The sequence below is a fragment of the Meleagris gallopavo genome, chromosome 22 (genome assembly GCF_905368555.1).
Source record: "Meleagris gallopavo chromosome 22, MGAL_WU_HG_1.1, whole genome shotgun sequence".
NCBI lineage: Eukaryota > Metazoa > Chordata > Aves > Galliformes > Phasianidae > Meleagris > Meleagris gallopavo.
In genome coordinates this window covers 6,701,394-6,724,207 of record NC_139425.1, presented here as the reverse complement: position 1 = coordinate 6,724,207, position 22,814 = coordinate 6,701,394, and the positions used below count along the sequence as shown (strand labels likewise).

Genomic DNA, 22,814 nt, shown 5'->3' with positions numbered 1-22,814 from the left:
TTCCAATAGCATCATGTCTTACATGCAGGTCTAACGCAGCCTGAGTTGCTCTTCGTGTTTTCAAGAACAGGTTTTCAGTCAGAATGCCCCAATTCTATCTGCTTTGGCAGCCAGCTTGCCCCCAAGGCTGAATTGAAAGTTTTTGAGCCTCCCTTTTGTGATCTGGTGGTAAGAGCAGGGTGGGAGGGCACAGAGGTGGCTTCCCAGGTGAGCAGCTCCTCTCATTGCTTTGATGCTTCGGTGTCTTTTGAGCAGACACTCATAATCCTGGCAAGGGAGATGGTGAAGTCTGGCTGCACAGAGCGTGTATGGCACCTCTGTGTTTTCCGTAGGAGCAGAGCCTGACCTGCCTGGGCTCCTTATAGCAGCTTCCAGCCAAAAGCCTGCCTAGGACATCTGCAATGGCACAGGACCCAGACAAAGCATTATTTATTCCTTCTGCAAAGGTACAAAGCATAAGAGGAAATTAGCTAACAATGACAAACCTGAGCCACATCCTCAGCCAAATATAGCTGCAGCAGTAGTGATTCTGAGTCCATTTTATTCTCTCCAGAAAGGAGGGATGGAGCACTCCTCCCATCCACCTTGCAACAGTCCGCACGGACTGGGCATCTGCTCCCTGCCCTGCTGGGCTCATACTCAGTCCCCATCCCCACCCCAGTCCATGGGCTGCTCATTCATAGAATCATAGAATCATGAGGTATGGAAAAGACCTCTAAGATCATCAACCCATACCCACGATGCCTGCTGAACCATGCCACTCAGTGCCACATCTATCTATCGTGAACACCTCCAGGGATGGTGACTCCACCATCTTCCTGAGCAGCCCGTTCCAATGCTTGATCATTCTTTCTGAGAAGTAAATGTTCCTAACATACAACCTGACACCCATTGATCTGGTTGGACTGCTCCTTCCCAGAAAGTGCTGACACCTCACCTCAAAGTTTTGAATCTCATGGGACTTTGCCAGCACAATTCTGTAGAGAACAAGATAACCCTCTGGAATAGTACAAGGAGAAAGAAACAAGATATTAAATTAAGAAAGTAATTGGTTTTGTTTGGCATTTTTACCCCTTCTTCTCCATATTTACACAGCTGTGCAGGGTGGAACTGAACAGCAAGGCACAGATCAGGATTCACCACTTAATTTTTTTCCCCTGTGCTTGGATGGATGCTCACTGACAGCTACAGCTTGGGAATTTCCAATCCAGAGGGAAACCCTTCCCAAAACACCTGTACCAGAACAGTTTTCATGTGAATTACAGAACTGCATCTTGCTCTAGATGTGTTAACCCATAGCAAGAGCTGAGACCAGAATGGAACTGCTGCATTTCTAGAGATCTGAACCAAGTTTTCCATGCGTGCTGGGACTGAGGAGTGCTGTCAGAGCCCCCAACTCTGCACCAAGCCAAACTGAGTGCTGTTCAGAAATGCTCCCAGTCAATTGCATTCTGAAACCTGGCAGTGGTGTGGTTCCAGCTTATTTCCACTCACCACTGAAATAATCAGGTCCTCTCTGGTCACTGGGTGTTATTTTAAAAGCGTGTGTCTGAAATGATCCAATGAGTTTTTCAAAGGTGCTCTTCATGAGATGGGGTGAGCTTTAGAAGCTCTCAAGGTCAAACCCAGAACAGCCTAATGACTCCGGGACTTGGATCTGACCTCCAACAGCAGCAATGAGCCAGGAGAACATGAGCAGTTCAGGAACCAGAAAATGAGGCTTTTGAAGCCAATAATACCCTCTGGCAGTGAACAATCAATTGACAGAAAAATGAGAGAGAAGGAGGAAAAAAAAGAAAAGAAAGACCATTCAGCCAGGCTGCGGGAAGGGCAGCGCCATAAAGCAGAACTATCTCATAAATAGAACAGCACCTTTCTTCCTTCCTTTCCTCCCCAAGGGACAGTGGCCATGGGAACAGACACGCTCTGTGCCCTCTAAAGGGGATGCAGGGGAGAGCGGATTGACCCTACCTGCAGCAAGTTAATTGGGACACACAGCTCTAGCATAGCTGCTGTTAGGATGTTTTTTTCCTCTCTAAGAAGTAAAGGAAAACAATAAGTCAATATTAGCTTCCCAGATGAGCCTGGCTGTTCAGGGCTGCCCTGGGGATTGCCAGCTTCACATCATGCATGGAGAGCCTCAGCTGCAGGGGACTTTCATTCACATCTGTTCTGTGCCCAATTCCATCCATTTAAAGGTTATTCCTAGATCCCTTTGCTATTCCTGTAAATGTATACCTGGCGTACTGAGATATTTTTTTTTCTTCCTTTGGTATTTTGTCCTTTTTAGATGGCTCTCAGCATAAGGTTTGTTTTTCCCACCCTGCAGTGGGTCTGTCCCTGTGCTGGGTTTTCTCCACTTATCATTTTCAAATGCATTCTTAGAAGCATGCTGGGATCTCTTTCAGACCTCGTGCTGTTGGAGATTCTTGGCGTTTTGTTCTGTAGCCATCAAGAGGCCAAACAGCAGAACAGAAATACTGCCATTCTGCCGACGTGCTGAGGACCAGCCGGCCCCAGGAGCGTCTCTTACAGACCGCAGCTCACACTGTCCACGGGGTAATCGCCCCGATCAGTAGCTGGCTGCATTGTTCTGATGATCTGTGTGAGCAATGTGGGTCCTTGCTCAGGACCCAAATAGAATCTGGGCTTCTCTGTAGGCAAGCAAGCACACATGGAAAGAGTTAAGCGCTGCCCTCAGAAGGTGGCTCTTACCAGTTTGTCTCAGTGGAAGAGCAGAGTGCTGAAGCGTCTGCCAGAGCTCGTTAGGGATAATGCAACCTGATCAGAAACAGAGCTTTATCCAGCGGCTCAGCGAGCCCACGGGGCGGCTCGTGGCTGACCTTGCACTGAGTTGCAGGACTCCTTTACAGGCACCGCAGTCCTGCTCCCACCCACCTGTGTTCTTCCTGAGGAGAGTTATTGGGGAAGGAAGGGATGGATGCCTCTGCTGCAGGCAGAGCCCAGTCAGACCTGTTACGGGCCATATGCACAGAGGGCTGAGTTGTTTTCTGCTAGCCAAGCACAGCCTTAATGGTAGCATCTGAACCACACTAGATCTTCATCACAGCAGTGAGTGGGGAGTATGAGCCATGCAGAGCCATGGTCTGAGATGGAAACAGCAGCCCGAGCCTGGGACTGCTCAGCTGAACTGCAATGGCATCTCAGAACAGGGAAACAAAGCAACCTGGCCCCCGTCCACACACGGTATGTATTTTCCAAAACCCAAAGCTGTCATGCTCGCAGCCTGTTCGATGTGCGAGATAAAGGCACTGCATGCTTGACCGAAAGCCCTGTGTTTCCCAGGACATCAAAATGGAGCATTTCTCTGATATGACAAGTTCTATCTTTGGCAAACACAAATCAGTCTCTTTAATGCACCATGTTGGCTGTGTTTGTTGAGCAAACAGTTACTAGGAGGCCTCAGCAGCATTAAAAAAAAAGTGATGCTGGTATTATTCATGGATGGAGGTGGGGAGGAGAAGGAAAAACAGTGCTGATGTAGCCAACAAGTTCAAGTAAGGTTCAACTTTGCTATTCCAAAATCTGCTGCTATGATAATGAGACAGTCAAATCAGCTCAAATTAAGAGCTCAGGGAGGCTCAGCCTCTCAAAGAAGTACATTCGTGACAAGATTAATTTCTACCAGCCAGTGTATAGTGTGGTATCATCCTATATTAACATAGAAACCCTGAACAAAAACAGGCAATTGAAAACGTGCTAAAACCCTGTGAAGTGAATCATTTCCCTTCATCTTCAGTGCTGGTCTTTGCTATTCTGCACGTTGATTAAAATATGGTATACCACCTGGCACTGCTCATCTGCCATGTATAGCAAACCTTGCCTCTCCCTCTCACCCCTCTTCTCTGTTCAATAAACTTTCACTAAAATGCAGCACATTTTCAGTGCTGCTTTTTTCAATTTTCAGTGACTTTGTTAGTGTAAAGGGCAAATTATCAATTAAATGGTCATTAAAACAAACAAACAGAGATCCCCAGGGGATAGTATGAAAACAAACAGTGCTCTCTGACAAAAAGGATGGCTTTTTGTTCTTATTTTTCTTATTTTTCTTTCTTTTCATCTCTACTTTTTCTCCAGTTCTGTGAGCATTGGAAAAGGAGTGGTAAAGTAAAAATCTGTTTTTGTTGTGAAGTTACTTCTTGGGTACCATGGCAGCAAGAATGGAGCTCAGGTGCCTGCCCTGCAGGTTGGGGACCATGCTGGCAGCATGACAGTAGCAGGGTGACCTCGAAGGGCTGTGCTGAGGAGTAGAAAGAAGGAAGAGGTTGCAATGTGTGATGCCCATGCAGTGTTTATTGATGATATGCTGTTATGTAGCAGCGTAGGAAAGGCCATCATAAGAGATGCTGAAAATATCAGAAAGCCCATGGCTGTCCAGAGTGGAAGGTGCTTGCTTCTTGTGGCTTTGGAACAGCTTACTACGCAGTTAGTGTCATGCCCATTGCTCCCAGAAGTCAGTGAACATGGAAACAAGAGGAGTTCCCAGGCTGACAGCTGACACTTCAAAGAGCTTTTTCTGAACTCAAAAGCAAGTTAAAAAAGAGAAAAGAGAAGAAAAAAAAAAAAGTATATATTTTGACACTTCTGTTTCATTTCCTGTATTTATAGCTTAAATGCATCGAAACTGTCGTGCTGAGATGAGATCAAACTCTTATATAGCTGCTGCCTCTTCTTTTCTGAGCAGAATTCAAATAGATTCTGTATCTACCGTCTCTGTTTACTATTTGCTGAGGTCTCATATTGATATGAATGATTAATTGCTGAGGATTCATTTTTAGCTGCTTTGGTTTGTCTATAGTTGTTGCTGTTTATTAAATATGTGATAGCTAATCAAGTGTTCAGTGCTTACAAAGGGAAGAACCATCTGTGCTTGAGACTGCGAACACAAAGTGAACTGAGTGTTTTAAAGGGCTGCAGAGAAAAGCCCTGGGAACGCTGGGAGGGGGATCCACATGTGGCTGTGTCCCCACATCAGCCCTGATGTCTGCAAACAGAGTGTGCACAGGAGAGAGAACAGAGACGTTGATAGGGAAAGCAGGAGTTATGTCATTATAGAAGGGGCTAAGAACTAGGGAGGTGCTGTGGGCTTAGAAGGAACCCTGCAGTGACATTTCCCATCATCTGCAGCCTTCGTATGTCTCTCTTGCAAAAAGAGGGACACATATTCAACTTCTTTGCAGCAATAAACAGTTATAATCAGTAATCCCTTGTGTGAGCACAAAGCTTACTCACCAAGGCAATAGCTGCAAGTAAAGCTCCTCCTACATCAGGCTGTACGCATGTGGGCAGCTGCGTGGGGCTGTGCAGCCCAGGGTAGGGCTGCAGCCTGATGCAGGAGGATTTGTCTCACTAAAGTAAATCTTTCCCAGACTGGAAGGCAGAAGAAGTGCCCTTGTTCTAAGTTTGAATATGAAAAAACTCTGAAATGTGTTGGAGAAGTCTCCCATGCACTGTAGGAGGCGTCGAGTGTTGTGGTTTAGCCTCGCAGACAGCTGAACAAGTGCAAGGGAGGGAGACTGAAAAGTGCATGAACTCATGGGCTGATATAGGGATGATTTAAGAGAAGAAGAAGAGAAGAGAAGAGAAGAGAAGAGAAGAGAAGAGAAGAGAAGAGAAGAGAAGAGAAGAGAAGAGAAGAGAAGAGAAGAGAAGAGAAGAGAAGAGAAGAGAAGAGAAGAGAAGAGAAGAGAAGAGAAGAGAAGAGAAGAGAAGAGAAGAGAAGAGAAGAGAAGAGAAGAGAAGAGAAGAGAAGAGAAGAGAAGAGAAGAGAAGAGAAGAGAAGAGAAGAGAAGAGAAGAGAAGAGAAGAGAAGAGAAGAGAAAAAATAGGAAGAAAAAAATGTACAAAGGAAGTGATGAGCAAACCACCTGCTGACTGATGGCAGCCAGTCCCAAGCAGCAGTACCTCCACCCTGTGTTAGTGTCAAACATTCTCAATGGGTTGAGGATATTTCCACTCTCTGTAGGGATTTACTGCTCCTGAAGGCTTCCCCGTCTGTTCATATCATTAGCACAGCTGATGCTTGTAACAGATTTATGCTTCTCCTAATGCATTTCTGGAAAAATTGTTGATCAGGTCACCATTTTTTTGCAGACAAAACAAGGAGCACTGTTCTAATTTCCTTGCTATGTGACAACCCAGTATGGTATCAATGATGAGGTGTATCTCCCTGCAGCAAAACTAATTATACCTTTTGGTAAGGAAGTGGCAGTGGAATTGGTTTAGTCTTCCAAAAGATTCCACACTGTAATATGCAGGACTAATGTGCCTTAGATTCAAAAAGAATTAATATCAATTATTTTCATGCATATTCATGAGAAGAAGGCTGGTTTAGCAATCAAGCTAATAGTTTTTGCTAAATTACATTTAGTTGATTTCATGCTATATCTTGGCGCATTCCTGATTCAATTTAACCATTAAATAAAACCTCCCACATCTACAGCAGTGAACCCCAACATTTTCATCTCAGCAGCCCCTGAAGACAGTGACTGAGGCTGAGCAGATTCTTGGGATGCTGGGAGTTACTCATGAGTGTTGTCTCTTCCTGGTGCAGAGTTGAACCACAAAAGGACCTTATGGAGCAGTTCCCAGGCATTCAGTGCTGCTGAGTGCTTAGGAATTTACTTTCTTTTGTTTTTCTGCATTCAAACCATAGGTTACTGAATGGAAGAGAGAAAGCAGGAGAGAGAGAAGTATCTGATAGAGGAGCACAAAGCTTCAGGGATGGTTCTATCTGGGAGGAGGGAGGTCTACAGTCTGGCTCTGACAGATGTGGCACTGAGTGGCATGGTTAGTGGGCATGGTAGTAATGGGTTAGTGGTTGGACTAGATGATCCGAGTGTCTTTTCCAACCTTAATGATTCTATGATAACAGCTAATGCCTTGCCATAATGCCAGCAAAACCCATGGAAATAGAAGGCTGCTGTAACACTGAGACAGGTGCTGGTCACCAACACAGGACACTATGACGTGTTGCTTCTTATTGAAATGGAATTGTATTTTGAGGTATAGCACTCTGCTATGTCAGACTAAGGATCACAGAAGGCATTAGGATAGGGGGAATAAAAAAAGCATAGATAGGAAAGAAAGTGACCTGGATGTGTGAAGAAAAGGTAAATAAAATCAGAAAAAGAAAAAGAGAATTAGAAAATGAAGTACAAATTGTGAGAAAAGAGAATGAAACAAACTACTGTTCTGAATAAATGTGCCCTGGAAAAATACTGGATCTCCTATAGAGGAAACCCAGCATGGTTTCCCAGCATGCTTTCCTGGTTTCCTGTAGAGTGTTTAAGAGCAGGTGGGATGCTCTGTGCACTGTGCATGAGGGTTTCACTACAGCCTGCCTTTCAGGGACCTAAAACCTGGGGGGAAAAAGAGGAAATTTAAGCTTCTGTGTGTTTGTTTTCTTTTCTAACTTTCCCCAGTGGCAGAAATAGGACAGATGCTCCCCTCTCATCCTTTCTCAAGCACTATTATTGTACTGATGTCTGAAGGCAGCATATGCCTTTGAAGTTTGCCTTTTCAGTATTTTCATTCATTTATCATTTTCTTCTCCTGCGCACCATTTGCATCTGGGCTTTGCTTAAAAGGAAGACTGACACCATTTATCATTTAATGGAGCTTGATAGCTCTCTGACAACTAAACATGTTCTTAGCAGCATTAAGGAATTTACAGGCAGTCATGCCTGAAGGCTACTTCTCTGCCCACTTCAGCTTAGTCAGCAGCAGTTGCAGTAGCAGCTCTGGATGCTTGTGTGTAAGCAAAGCACTGTCATATAACCAGCAGAAGTACTGTACCCCCTTTTAGGCCAAGTAGACGTAGTCTCCCAATAGATAGTATTACTACAGCTATAGCTGAAATCAAGGAATTAACTAGTATTCAGTGTGCACTCTGTCAGGCAGTGACAAAATTAAGATCTCAGGCAGTACAAAACAAAACAGAAATGATTTTGGTTTCATAGGTTTTATACTGTGCGGTAATGCTTACAGAAGAGCAGAGGCATTTGAGCTCTCCCAGACTGTGCACACAATGACAGAGAGCACTGCAGGGATGTAGGCTGATGGTGTAGGGTCCTACACATCCAGGGGACAGAGCCTGTGGTGGAAATGAGCCTCAAGATGGAGGAGTGGCATGGAGAGTGCCAGATCAGGTACAACTTGTAAGCATAGGCTTCTACTCCCCAGAAATCAGAGGGACCTAGAGATTTGGTTGGGGGTTGTGCAGGTCTTAATTTGCATCTTAACATCCTTCTATGCACACACAAAAGAACAGGACTGAAAGTTGTGCGTATCTTCCTTGCCTCTTTATCCTCATTTCCTTGTCACAATCCAAGAAAAAAGCGTTAATATTTTTAATGGCCTCAGTGCTTTCTAGATAAAAATATCCTGAAAGTCCGATGGCCAGAATCATGGCATCAGAAGTGAGAATTTTCTGCAGAGTTTCAGAATAAGTAGGCATTTTCTAGTGAAGAGGTGTTTCCCAAAGCAAGTCCCTGTTAATAAATATCTGCCGTGAGTGGGTGATATTCTCCTGTGCTCCACAAAGTGGGGAGGAGATTAAGGAACTCTCCATCTTTTTTTGTGGGGTATGGCTCAAAATGCATTATGATCTGTGTCTCACGGCCTGGGGAGACATGGGCTGGCATCAGCATGGCAGGAGGGAGCTGGGCAGTCTGACTCTGAATATACTGTTTGCTTGGGGAAATGGGAAGGCTGCAGGAAAAATCCCTTAGTAAATGGAGCATATGAATGAAACCTGGTCCCGATGCCAAGTTTATTCTGCATGTCCTCATGGAGCTAAAAAAGTGCATTAGACTAAACCATTATTGAACTTCTTGATTACATAACAATTTCCTCATCGTATTTCCAAGAATATTGAATCTATCTATATTCAAACACCCTCCTACTCTCTCCCACACACCACCCCTTCTCCTTTCTATATCAGCTTCATTACTGAGGATGAAGACAGAAAAAGTATAGGGCATGTTGCCATGAGCAGATAGAGCTCAGATGCTTACATTGGGATTTTAGAGCCATCTACGGGATTTGGACAGTCTATTGTCATTAATTTTAATGGCTTTGAGAATCTCCAGTCTTATACTTTGACCTTAGTTAGGGTTCTTAGCAGTGCAAAGACCAGATGCATATTACCAAACCTAACACTGCCTGAAACTTACCCCACCTGTGAGATAGCACTCGCAGTTTTGCTGCCCACCAAATTCTGCAACTTACTCACATAATCAGCTTGCACGTCTCATTTGCATTTGTAATAACCAGCCTGTATGCACAATCATGCTAATCACTTCCAGGAAAGTGCTTTAAATTCATTCAAAAGCTTGCCCTGCCTGCCCTTGGGTTATTCAGCTTCCACAAAAAAATCATACCAGCAATACAGATTCACTCAGTAAAAGTCTTTGCAGAACAGACTATTTGACTATTTTCTGGAATCCTGCCTATACATACTGAGTCGTGCACTGCAAGGCAGTGCTTCCTTAAGAGTCAGTCCAACACCCGCTGCAAGCTACTGAGTAAAGTACCTGATGGGGAAATTCACCATTTATGGTGTGCTGCAGCAGGTGAAATGTAAGTGCAAATGCAGAAATAGAGAAAGGAAACTTACACAGCTTATTTCATGCAACCTGCTAGAAGAAATGGTCCTGGGGACATGGCATCAGAAGCACATGGCTCAAAAGTGAACCTGGAAGGAGCAAAGAAAGGAGGGAATGGTGGGAATTGCATGGAAGTGTTGCCAATCTCACTGAGCACCCCTAGAGTGTGAGGTATTGGAACAGGCTGCCCAACAAGGTGGTGGAGTCACCACCCCTAAAGGTGTTTGAGGAAAGGGTAGATGTTGCACTGAGAGGTATTTTTAGTGGGCACTGTGGTTATGGGTCTGGAGTGGTCATGAGGTGGTGGTTGAACTAGATGATCTTATTGGTCTTTCCAACCATAATGATTGTATGATTCTATGATAAGCACTCTTGGTAGTGTATCTTTCCTTCCACTTTCTGTGTCTCATTACTGACAGTAGAAAATACAAAAGCTGCAGTGCCAGAGAATCAGTATGTCTGTGATAGGAAGTCCTATCAGACAGACAGATGGTCATTTCTGTAATCTAAAATACAAGATTGTAAATAATTTGGTATAGAGAGTTGTGCCATTGAATGCACTGCTAATCCTCGGCAGCAACAGCAACTGGATCCGGTTTGCTGCAGAGAGCTGCTCCTCAGGTGGGTTTTTGGGTGGTGCATACTACAAGACATGTCTCAGAGAAGGATCCTCTAAAACGCCTTCTGGATAAATTTATCCTCTGTTGTTTTGGTATTTTTCAACTGAAAAGTTCTCTGAATACTTGAGGACAGTCAACCCACATTTGGAAGTTTTTCTTACCCTGACAGCCTTCTAAAGATGTATGATTGCAGCAGACCAACAAAGGGGAAAATCTTTATCTTAGGAATACAGGTAACATCTCGCTGCTACTTGCTGGAGAAATGATAAATGTCTCTGTCTGTTTATTGCTTTGCTCCATGGCTAGATCTGCTAGACTAAAAACAAATTTTACCCTCAGATCTCCTAGTTTTCAAATTTATGTTCATCTGGCATTGCCTTGATCTTCAAAGCAGGAAAGTATATCAAAAGAAACAAGGTTTGACACCAATTACTGCTTCTGGATGGCATCCGCTGAATAAAGATGGAGTGTTAATATTTACACTGAAAGCGAAGGAGATAAAACACACTAGGTACATCTAGGTCTACAAATAAGCCCTTCTGTGCATAGTGGGCAGAGATAAAGCCCAGCAAGAAATTGAAAACTGCTATTGAAAACATCCCAAACACCTTCAGAAATCACAAGTTGTAAACAAAGAAATCACCGCAAAACACTGAAAGAGCCTTCTAGGAAAGCAAATGTGGCTCCCTGCTTCTGGGAAAATTCTCTGGTCTTTAGGAGGTGATCTTTCAAATTAATCTGCAAAAATAATCTGAATTTCTCCCCACTTCAGCATAAAGTCCTCTATCAAAATATCTCCACCAGTTTCACCTCATTTTTCACCTTTTCTTTCAGCCAAATAAAAGCAGAATCCATGAGTAAGCTTAGATGGTTGCTTCTGATTGCTCATAAGCCAGATTGTATTTCTGCTGACCTCTTTCTAACACTCAATTAACTGAAATGTAGAGATTCATTTTGAAGTTATTTGTTTCCTATCAGTAGATTGTCTTCAGTGAATACATTTTTATAATCCTAACACCAAACTTTCTTATAAACAATCTGTTTTAAAAAGAAAGGAAATCTTCCCTGCATTTCTCCTAGTAAATATTAAATAACTGAAAGTGATGATATTCTAAAATTCCCATCATTGCAGAGAAAGGCATTTACACCATTCACTTTTTTTCATTTAATGCAATTTAAGCAATGAAAACAGGCTGTTTAATGGAACTAATGTTTGTTTCTAGTCAGATTTCATTCTTCAGATTAAATTACTAGGTCTGCAGTGTCATGGTCAAATCAAAGCTACATTTTCAGTGATTTAAATGTAGATGTTTTTTGTTATATTGATTAGGAAGGGTTTTTTAACCTGCAAGTAGATTTTAGAACGCTTTTAGAAGTCAAACTGTCAAAATTGAAAGTCTTACTTTAAATTTGGATTTTTTGAAGGTGTGTGAGCTGATTTTTCTCCAAAAGCAGTAGCTGAATTTAATTCAAGCTGAATTTAATTCAAGTAAAGCTTCCAACCTTTGCATAACACTTCTGTCTTTCAGCTTCAGAGAAGAATTGAGGCTCTTCCAGAGACAATTAAAGTGTTTCTAATCCATTTTGCATCTGCGTGTTTCTTGTACAGTAACAAGGCTTGTACTGCTGTAGGGACTGTGCATCCAACAGTCTGATATCTCCTGACCACTAGAATATCTGTGCTGGATTTGTCTGAAGAGAAATCCTGCAAGAATTTCTTTCTGCAGAGCCCCAGGTGGTTATTGTGGATATTCTGGTGTTGTGAAGCTGGCTGAGAGATGTTGCTCTGAGGAAAGCTACTATCCAGTTATATGGGCAAGGAAGGACATGGGCTCAGAGCATGTCAGATTTGCAATTCATGATGCAGAACTCCTGTCATACATCTTATAATTCATTGCTTCATATTGCGTATTTAGTCATCACACACATATTTTGCAATTGATTTTATGCTTCTTTTCTATCTCAAGCGGAAGAAAAGCAAGCATAAGGGACCAGCTTACACTGCCATGAATGCATAAAACATTAGTCACGTATACATGTGTTTTGATATCATTTCTGTATTTTGGCAGTAACCTAAGAAACTAGATATATTCCTACCCAATTAACAAGCTAGAGAAAGAACCCACTAGTAGAAAAAAAACATTCCTCAAATTGTCTGTCAGCTCTAAAACCTCCTTCAAATGACTTTAAAAGAAAACGTAATTAGGGAAACTGGAAAGAACAGAATTAAAACAGATATGGAAGGACAGTCTGCCTACAGTATCTGAACGCTGCAAACATGCTAATCTAGCATTTCATGCTTTCCAGTTCTGCATAAAGTCAATGGCCCAGGAGCTGAGCATGTGTATGTGATTTTTTTCAGAGAGGTTTCTCACTGCAAAGCCTTCTCATCTCTTTGCACTCTTGCTCTCAAGATCTGGTTTCTGCCGGGGGCAGAGCTTTCCATTGGCTGGATTTGCCCTACCAGGCTGTCTCATTGTTGTGCAGTTCCGTTCATCTGGCTGGGTTTGCTCTCTTCCCTTGTTGTGGTGAGGAGCTGGGTTATACACAGAAAAGCTCACGTCTCAAAATATTTTAGAAAACCTCAGAAAATTTTTTGTGTCTTTCACAACTGTCAAGTTTCAAATTAGAGATGAATCATTCAAAAAGAGTGTATTACTTGTACACTGAGATGTAGTGAAAATATACATACATCACTATAATAAGTCACAGGCAAGCAAAAATAATAGACATAGCCATGTATTAAATGGAGGACATCACTGTGACTGAATTTTGCATTCACAATTATATTCCCTCGTGCTTAGATTTCAGAGATGATTGTCCAGATGGGCTTTGTTGGGCACCTAATTAGTAGTTAATCAAAAGGTCCCGCTGTGAACTGCTTCACAATCCTTCTGGCATCCTAGCTGCTTGGAACACACTGAAAATGAATAGATAAATGCACCAGAAGTCAAAGTAGATGTTTTATCTGCTCTATGCATCTGATATAACTCAAACCAGTTTTCAAAATAGAATCACTTCAGGATGCATTTCCATGTACTAAAAGCTAAATTAGTCTAGAAATTCATAAATGGAAGCACAGCCATGTGTATTAATGTGATGGTACATGTGAAATGTGAAGGTAGATCATGTAATATATTCTGAGCCAAACTCACTGTCTTCTCTTTCCTTTCCAGATTTTGGCAATCATTTCCATCATGTTTATTGTACTATCTACAATTGCCTTGTCCCTAAACACACTTCCTGAATTACAAGGCATGGATGAATTTGGGCAGACCACAGATAATCCTCAACTTGCCCATGTGGAAGCTGTGTGCATTGCATGGTTTACAATGGAATACCTCTTGCGGTTCCTATCCTCGCCTAAGAAATGGAAGTTTTTCAAAGGCCCACTGAATGCTATTGATTTGCTAGCTATCCTACCATACTATGTCACTATCTTTCTCACAGAATCCAATAAAAGTGTACTTCAGTTCCAAAATGTACGACGAGTGGTCCAAATATTTCGGATTATGAGGATACTCCGGATTCTAAAGCTTGCCCGGCACTCAACGGGTTTACAATCCTTGGGGTTTACACTGAGGAGAAGTTACAATGAGCTTGGCTTACTCATCTTGTTTTTGGCCATGGGCATTATGATCTTTTCCAGCTTAGTGTTTTTTGCAGAAAAGGATGAGGACGATACAAAATTCAAGAGCATCCCAGCTTCTTTCTGGTGGGCAACAATCACCATGACAACAGTAGGCTATGGAGATATCTACCCCAAAACACTTTTAGGTAAAATAGTAGGAGGACTGTGCTGCATTGCTGGAGTGCTGGTGATTGCTCTTCCTATCCCAATTATTGTCAATAACTTCTCTGAGTTCTACAAAGAGCAGAAGAGGCAAGAGAAAGCCATTAAGCGCAGAGAAGCTCTTGAAAGGGCCAAAAGGAATGGTAGTATCGTCTCCATGAACATGAAGGATGCATTTGCCCGAAGCATAGAACTTATGGACATTGTGGTTGAAAAGAATGGAGAAAGCATAGCCAAAAAGGATAAAGTTCAGGACAATCATTTATCTCCCAACAAATGGAAATGGACCAAGAGAACGCTCTCTGAAACTAGCTCTAGTAAATCTTTTGAAACAAAAGAACAAGGATCTCCAGAAAAAGCTAGGTCATCTTCAAGCCCCCAACACCTGAATGTCCAACAGCTAGAAGACATGTATAACAAAATGGCAAAGACTCAGTCACAGCCAAACCTTAACACTAAAGAGTCAAGTCAACCTGGAAAGCAAAAGGAAGAGCTAGAAATGGAGACCCTTCCTGGCCCTATGGTGCCCTTGCTGACAACTCGCACCGATGGGATCATTGACATGAGGAGCATGTCCAGTATTGACAGCTTCATAAGTTGTGCTGCAGAGTTCCCTGACTCCGGGAGGTTTTCCCACAGCCCACTCGCTACCCTTCCCTGCAAAGGTGGCGTTAATGTGATTCAGGAGCAGAGCAGAGCAGAAGGGAGCAGTGCCAGATTTGCAGAAATAAGCTCTGAAGGCAGCCACCGTTCTGCTTTTTTCATAGAAAGTCCAAAAAGCTCCATAAAGGCCAGTAACCCTTTAAAACTAAGATCTCTGAAAGTCAACTTCATGGAGGAGGACGCCAGCACATTAGTACCAGCATCAAATGTCCTGAGAATATATCCAGACACTCTCAAGAGCAGGGGAGCTGCTGCTGCCACCGTCACAGATACTTCTTTACTCTCTGACAGATCTCTCATGAGCCCAGAAACCTCCATCTACACAACTGCAAGTGCGAGAACACCTCCAAAGTCACCAGAGACACAGACAGCCATAGCTTTCAACTTCCATGATGCCGGTATTCACAAATACATAGATGCTGACACTGATGACGAAGGTCAGCTGCTTTATGATTCAAGTCCTCCTGGAAATGTGAGTCCTAAGTACAATGTTACAAACATTGGTTATCTAAAGCAAAAGGACAATGTTTATAGAACAGAGAAGAACCATCTAGAAGCTGCTGCTTTACCCACCTCCCCTAAGCTAATAGGGCAAAACTGCATTTATTCTATGGAAGGTATCACTGGAAGAACCCAGGGCAATCAGGAGACTGTCAGACTAGAAAATCACATTTCCCCAGAAGTCCACGTATTACCAGGCAGTGGAGGACATGCTAACACACATGATCAAAGCATCTGAACAGGCTCCAAGAGAACTTACTGAAAGTTTAAAGGAATGTCCATACAGTCAACTCAAAAAAAAAAAACAAAAAACAACAAAAAACAACAAAAAAACAAACAAACAAACAAAAAAAAAAAGAGCTTCTGCATGGCATGAACTTGGCTGAAACAAGCCATCTGTTTCTAAAAGTCTGAGGGGAGGTCCAGTGTGGGTTTGTGAAAATGTCCTTCTCTGAAACAACTCTAAAGACATTGCCCACATCAGTAAAAAATAAGGATTGCAAATCATGATCACACATTGATCTCCTTTCATGTTGTCCAGTGAAGCCAATGTGACCAAATATCCATCCATTCCCCTTGAACGCTAGAGCTCCTTTTGGAAATATTAACACCTGATTTGCGTTAGTTCCATAAAGGATGCCAAGGCAGCCAGATATGAACTCTGGAATAATTTGCTGGGGTTGGTATAAAGCTATCTAAAACACAATGCTCTCTGCTTCAGGGCAGCTGTTCCTCATTTACAGCTTTCTCTGATGGATATTATATCTAAAGGTAACAGGGAACACTTGCATTATTAGAAAAATCCAAGTGAAAACCATTTAAAACAAATAGCGGTCTAGAGAAACCAGTTATTAAAATGCTCTGTGTGTGTTTAACAATACTATATCCTGTAGGACCTGACGTTTTCTTTTGAAACATCAGCAGGGTGAGTTGCACCACTTGTATCTAACTCCAAACACCCCTTAGGACGTAGTGAAACTCGCACTTACCCTCTGCTAAAATTAAAAGCTGCCCTTGGGCCAGCACATGGCCCCTGGGGCACACACAGCCCATGCTGGGAAGGTGTGAAGGAGCCATGCAGAAGCAGGGATCTCCGGCAGCATCACAGCCCCCTTCCCACAGCTGGGGAGCGTGGGGTTAGAAGGGGAGCTCAGCTCCTCTCTGGGCTCCCGGCTGCACCATGGCAGCTCCCGGCCATACAGGGATGGCCAAGTGCAGTAGCTGGCCCTGAGGTTTGGTCCGGGCATGGCCGGCTCCTCGGTCCTACCCTTCCCGCCCGCACCCTGACTTCAGGCATCAGCTGAAGTCTTGCCCTTGGTGTAGGAGAGGAACCAGTTGGTCTGAAGCTTTTCACGCCCACGTGGCGTGGTGAAAGATATGCAAGCGTTACATAAATATGCAAAAAGAGGGATTCTTTAGCTACCCGCCCCGGGCCTGGTTGTGCTCTCTCTTGTGAGGAGGTTGGGTGGGAGCATCTCCTGTCGTGTTGGTGCATCCAGCAGCACAGGAAGACTGCCAGAGACAGCAGGACCAGGCCTGATGTTTTAATAGCATCCACTCATTTTTAAGTGAAAGAAGAAAAAAATAAAAAAAAAATAAAAAAAAAGATTTGACCATTTTAAGTGAACAGAACTAGCAGCCACCAGCCTAGGTTTTTAAAATATTATTGTTTCAATAAAGTTCTGTCAAATTGTGTAGGAAATAATTTGTCTTTGGTTTTTAATACTGGGGGGGAAAAGCACTTTACGTTGACTTTTTGTTGTTGTTGTTGCAATGCTGGAGTAGGATAGCAGAGTGTAACAATCAAGCACTTTAACCAAGCACTATTTTAATTTGTGCCTCCTGTCGTGACTGTGATTTGTTACACACCGGTAGCAAGTCACAACCTGTCCTGTGATAACTGTGATGGTAATCTTTTGTGTTGTTATCCGTTTCTACTGTAAAACTCAGTTGTAAATAACTCTGTCAATAAGTGTTTCCTGACCTATTTTGGAGCACCTGCCGGGGCGTGTAGCTATCTGCATGCAACAAGTCTTGGGGCGTGCGGAGGCATGGGACTCGGGAGCGGAGGCGCACGCTGGAGGAAGACTATAACCATGCGAGCCCGCTGCATTTTGTCCCTTCCCCTTGTGAAAAAGCCGTTGGTTGGTCCTGAATGTAACTGTCTGTCCGTCCGAGCTGTACAGTACTTCTGTCTGTAATCCATAATAGTGAATGCAGCATGTACGGACAAAAGCAATAAGCACATATCTGTTTTAGGAACTGTTATGGGTTACAATGATAGCTTTGCTAGGTCTCTCCGTGGCACAAACCCTCACGCATGCTGGAGCGGTTGTCCCACTGGGCTCCTGGCGGTGGGATGCAGCCCAAGGCACTGCTCACACATCCTCCTTGCCTCCTGCAAGGACAGGCCCTAGGGAATGCGCAAGTGAGACCTGAGCCACCACCTCACGAATTCGCCCGCTGGCAGTGGAAGAGGCCTCGTGTCATGCAGAGAATTACGTGGGAGGTACTCAAACTCAGTGAGTTGCTCGAACTCCGTGCGAGCAAACTGTGCTCTCCAGGGTATTTACACAGGGCCAATTCCTGAGGTTCCTCAGCTTTTGCTCTGTCTTCACTCAGTCAAAACCACCATTCCTCCAAATGGGCTCTTTGCCTGGTGAAGGACTTTAGGATTTGGCCATAGTAAATACAAGTGTACTTAAAGGAACTGACGTATTGCTAGTTAAGATTGAGTCGTTACGAAGAAGTAAAGTGACTTTCCAGCAGATAAGCTTTAAATACCGATTTATTCTATGGCTTTCCGAGGCCATAGAGTGGCAATGAGAAATTTTAACGAGAACAGTCTTAACATAACCTCTATGTTTCAGTGATCATTCATGTCTGCCATCAGCACAAATGTAAAAAGAAAAAAAAAAAAAAAAAATCAGGGACAATTTTTTTGATAAAGTAAGTAATAGTGATTTCCAAGCTAAATATTTTTAGAGCTGATGCTTTCATGTGGAAAAAAAGTCATATTTTACATATCACAAAAGTGAGCATATTTAAATATAGCCATATAGTGTAGTATTTACCACACTTTCATCCAAATTGATGTATTTGGTTTATAGATGGCACTGACAAAAATGTATAGATCAAGGATTCTATCATTTTTAACTGATAATCAACTGGTGCAACTCTCCTTGTAACCAAAGGCCCTCTGTTTGCCTTGTGTGTTTACTTACGACACATATCTTATATCATCTATTTAGTCCTACCTTTAAAGTAGCATTTTATTGAGTCACTTTTGAAAGCCAAATTCAAAAGTATCATTAAAAATCTACCTTTTAAGTCTGAATAGCCAAAGTCCTATAGATTTCTTATAGAAAGCAAATAATTTAAAATTGAGCATATAATATGCTTGAAGAGCATTTCTTTCTTATTTGTGTATGAAGATGTAGCTCTCATTTTGTGCCCAGTTAAAAAGGAAGTATGTTTAATTTATTTTAATGAAATAAAGTCTGATTATGAAGTATGTACCTATATATGTGTGTGTGTGCATAATACACATATATATAATGTAAGCACTGGGAAATCTACTCTAACGTAAAGCTATGGTAGACTAAATCTGTACTCATTACAAAAGGAAAGGCAGTGCTTTGAAAACATAGTGCTCACTAAATCCTATAGATACTAGAAAGACAATTTCATTTTATAGTTTGTTTGGTACATATCTCCCAGAGCTCATCAAAGTAGGAGCAAATATGCAATATCTCTTGCATCAAGCTAAAGTGTGCAGTTTAATCACTGATATGTGGCATTCAGGTCTGTGAACTTACTGTGTATCCTGGATCAAGCAAGATGACAGTTTCACCTGCTGCTGCTGCAGAAGACATCGTATCTGAAAGGACTATGTACGTGTGATGTCTGCTCTTGCTTGTGTCTTACGCCATCAACACCATTTTTAATACATATATATAAATATATATATATATATATAGAACATATATATTTGCAGGAGGAATGGGTGCAGTTTTCTTAACTAGGAAGCAAACAAAGATCCTTTGAGTTTTAGCCTTGAACAAAGGAAGGCAGCAGTCACTTATTGCAGTAGATTTCTCAGTGCCTTTTCTTAGAAACTTCACCTAAGCACACTTACAGAAAACTAAATAAAACAAAACAGTCTCCTGTGAAATCCACGTTTTCTGAAAGGTTTGAGAGTCTATAAAGGTAGAAAAAGAAGAAAAAAAATAAAGAGGAAAAGAAAACCCAAGGAACGCACATTCCCTTTCTCAACATGCCGAGTGTCACATGCCGGGGAATTTGTCTGTGCAAGGCACGCAGGAAGGAGTCCAAGGCGGTTGGTTTCTTTGGCAACTATGGCTGTGATAAACTGTAGCCTTTTCTTCCCTTGCAGCTAATAAGATTCACATTTCTAAGGAAAACAGTATTCTCTTCTGTAAAGTTGTAATGTATTGTTAATATTTGTACCTATTGTATATTTATGTCTTGACAGAATTATGACTGGTACAGTTTATAGTAAACAACAAGGGTATTTAAAACTCATTACAAAGACAACGTCTCTAAAGCCAAGTTCTCTCTCTGTTGGTAAGTTCCCCATAACACGATCTCCCATAGTTCTTAATGCCTCATTTCAAAGCAAGCAGTAGAATTACTGAGTAAAGCAGCGGAGTGATTGGGACTGCGTGGCACTGATGCCCTTCGTGAAGCTCAGGAGCAAGATGGGGAGGTGGGCTTCCCAGCAGCTCCAAATTGGCTCCAACTTCTTCAGCAAAGCGCTCATGTTTGGTCAGTCACTTCTGCTTATGGTAACTGAACAGAACAAGTGTTACCTTAGATGCTTTAGGATCAGCCACTTGGGGAGAATATGGCTTTAAATAGTTCTTGAATAAAGTACAGATGTTTTAGTTACCTCTGTACCTTCTGTTTGCCATTGTGTTGGCTTTATAAGTATCTGATGTATGGAAAAGTCATGTGACTTTCATGCATTCCAGAGTAGTCTATTTTTCTGTTCATATAAAAAAAAATTATATATATATATATAAAAATATAAATATATATATATGTATTTTTAGCAAATTTATAATAGGGCAATCAAGTCAGATCTCTTCTTTTTGTATTACAGAATAATATATTATATGCTTTCTTGTTCATTTGCATAGCTGGTCCCTAATTTTTTTGTTGTCATCGTTTTCCTTCATTCTGAAAACACCCGCAACATCCCTTCTGGAAGTGAGTCTGCAAAAGGTTAAGTTTCTCTGATGTTGTCATGTTTTTGTATTTTCCTGTTTGTGGTATGTAAAAATAGCCAGAGATTGGCTATGGAAACTAAGTTGTACTTTCTGAGAAACAAAGAAGTGGCCAAACTGTCCTCGGTTATGGCAGTACTGGTACATAACAGCCAATGCCACTGGCTTCAGCATTAACCATAGCCTGGGTTACAGTGGAGTTTTTCCAGATTTACATCAATTAAGATGAGAGCATGAAGAGACAGAATTTGAATCTGATTGTCCTAATTATTATGATAGAATTGGGATAAGTATCTCATTTCAGTTTTAATCAAAATAGAAAAGTCAGACTCTTATTTCAATTGCAGTGACCTAGCAGTTCCCAGGCAAAACTCCCTCTCTAGCTTCTACATCCAGGGGAAATTTCCCTGTGTTAAAACAGAAGGATCAAGACTTATTTCTCACTGGGTTTTTGGAATTTCTATTTTCAGTCCCAGATAAAATCAAGAAATGGACAAAAAAAAAAAAAAAAAAAAGTAAGATAATAAAAAAAAACAGAACATGTACACATTCAGGAAGGGACTGGATTTGGCTAAGGTGAAGACCACCCCTGTACCTGCTTACCTAGTGATCTTGCTTGCTCCTTCATAGCTGTACCATCACACAAGTTTAATAAAAAGTCCATGAGATAAACGTGCATCCAGAACGTATCTCATGGCCTGTAAAGTCTAGCGTGACAAAGAGATTCAGATTGTCCTTTAACACCACAGAAAAGTTTTGGCTTGAATCAGCCAAACAGTATGTTCAGTGACAATTTTTTTCCACAGATAGAATTTTGGCCTCTTTTTCTGTTCATACCCCAAAGCAATCTCCTTTCTGTGACTTTCTTATATGCTCACCACAATACCCAGTAAATCTGAAATATTTGAATTAATTTGGGAATATAGTGTATTCAGAAATTCTTGCTAACACCTGAATGAGCAGTATAACCATCAGAAACTGTTTTATATCTGATTATGTATCAGCAATACTTATTTACACACAAGGTGATTAAAATTGGGTGGGGTTCTTTGGCTGGTTGGTTGTTTTTGAAAAAAACTAGTGCAATAACCCATTATATCTATCATAAAAAATCCCATAAATCTCTTCAAAATGCAGTTTTCATATCACCAAGTTCATCTGAACGTATTTAACCACACCACAGCAAGCTTCTAATCTTGCCAGTCTGAAATTTACCCTTGCAGGTAGCCCTCCCACCAAAACAGAAATGACCCAGACACCAACCAGCCCATCAAAGAAGAAGAGTTTATTTTTCAGCATGTGTTTTGCACCCCATGCTGACCAGATCCAGGCTCTTGCACTGAAGCTTTGTCTTGTCCAGACAAAGGAAACTTTAGGAAAGCTGAATGTTTGCATTCAGGATGTGTATCCTCTTTGTTGCTGGTGTTACCTAAGCCACAAATAAGTGTCCTTTGACACCAACGGTAGGGTGCCACAAGTGTTCATATCTGTAAATACTACTCAGAATTTTGCTTTGCTTGCTTCTGGCTTCATCGCACAAGAAATCTTCAGTCTAGAGGCTTAGAAGAGAAACTTTCATTTTTCTTTTTATCCAGAAATAATACTATTGATATTCTGTAGGATTGAACAAGGATTAACTTTTGACATTTTTAAAGGGGTCTTTTGAAGACTCCAGGGACGCCACCTTCAAGAAGTAATAGTCAGTTTGGGCTCAGTGCAAAGACCCACCCAAACTAGAGCATTGTGAGATGCCAGGGAGCTGAATTTGAATGAAATGCCAAATTATTTGCTGCTACAAGTAAAGCCCATTGAGATCAATGGAGCTGTTCTCAGTTTAGCCCAGTAAAGAATTTGGACCCTTGTTGTTAAGAGCTAATTGAAAACTACAGGCTCTGCATGACCTCAGGGATGGAGGTGTCTGTCCACAGCACCTACAAGAAAACAAGTGAGGTGAGGGAATGGGAAGAGACAGGTCAGTGAAAGCCTGGGAAAGAAGGAAATCTTTCACACAAGAGGAAAATTATCATCCTTACCATCCCAGCCTTGACTGAGCAGCCTTCTGTGTCAGCTCACTCTTTGTATGCTGCATAGCACAAGCAGCATCCCAAACTCACAAATGACTGTCTCTACAACAGGACCACATGGTTCAACCCTGGCAGCACCCAGTGCAGGGTCTGGTTGTTGCCAGGAGGACACTACTGACTCATAGGCCATCAGTTATCTTTGACTGTGTCAACCTCCAGTCTTACTGGAAATCTGCAGTTAAGGCCATTTTAGGATGCAACAGTTCTACTCTAAACACCATATTTCATTTAGAATCTCCTCTTCCTTCTGTTTTTCAGCTATTCCTGAGTTCCAT

The 22,814-nt window shown here is 42.0% G+C and overlaps 1 protein-coding gene across 1 annotated transcript in view; it reads left to right on the top strand.

Annotated features, from left to right (window-relative positions):
- The window catches only part of KCNB1 (potassium voltage-gated channel subfamily B member 1), a 105,472-nt gene extending 84,181 nt beyond the window's left edge, over positions 1-21,291 (top strand). The window contains exon 3 of the mRNA XM_085241398.1: positions 13,426-21,291. Within this exon, the coding sequence (XP_085097524.1) occupies positions 13,426-15,444 (2,019 nt within the window). The 3' untranslated portion in view covers positions 15,445-21,291. The remainder of the gene's footprint in view (positions 1-13,425) is intronic.
- Positions 21,292-22,814: the final 1,523 nt, after the last annotated feature.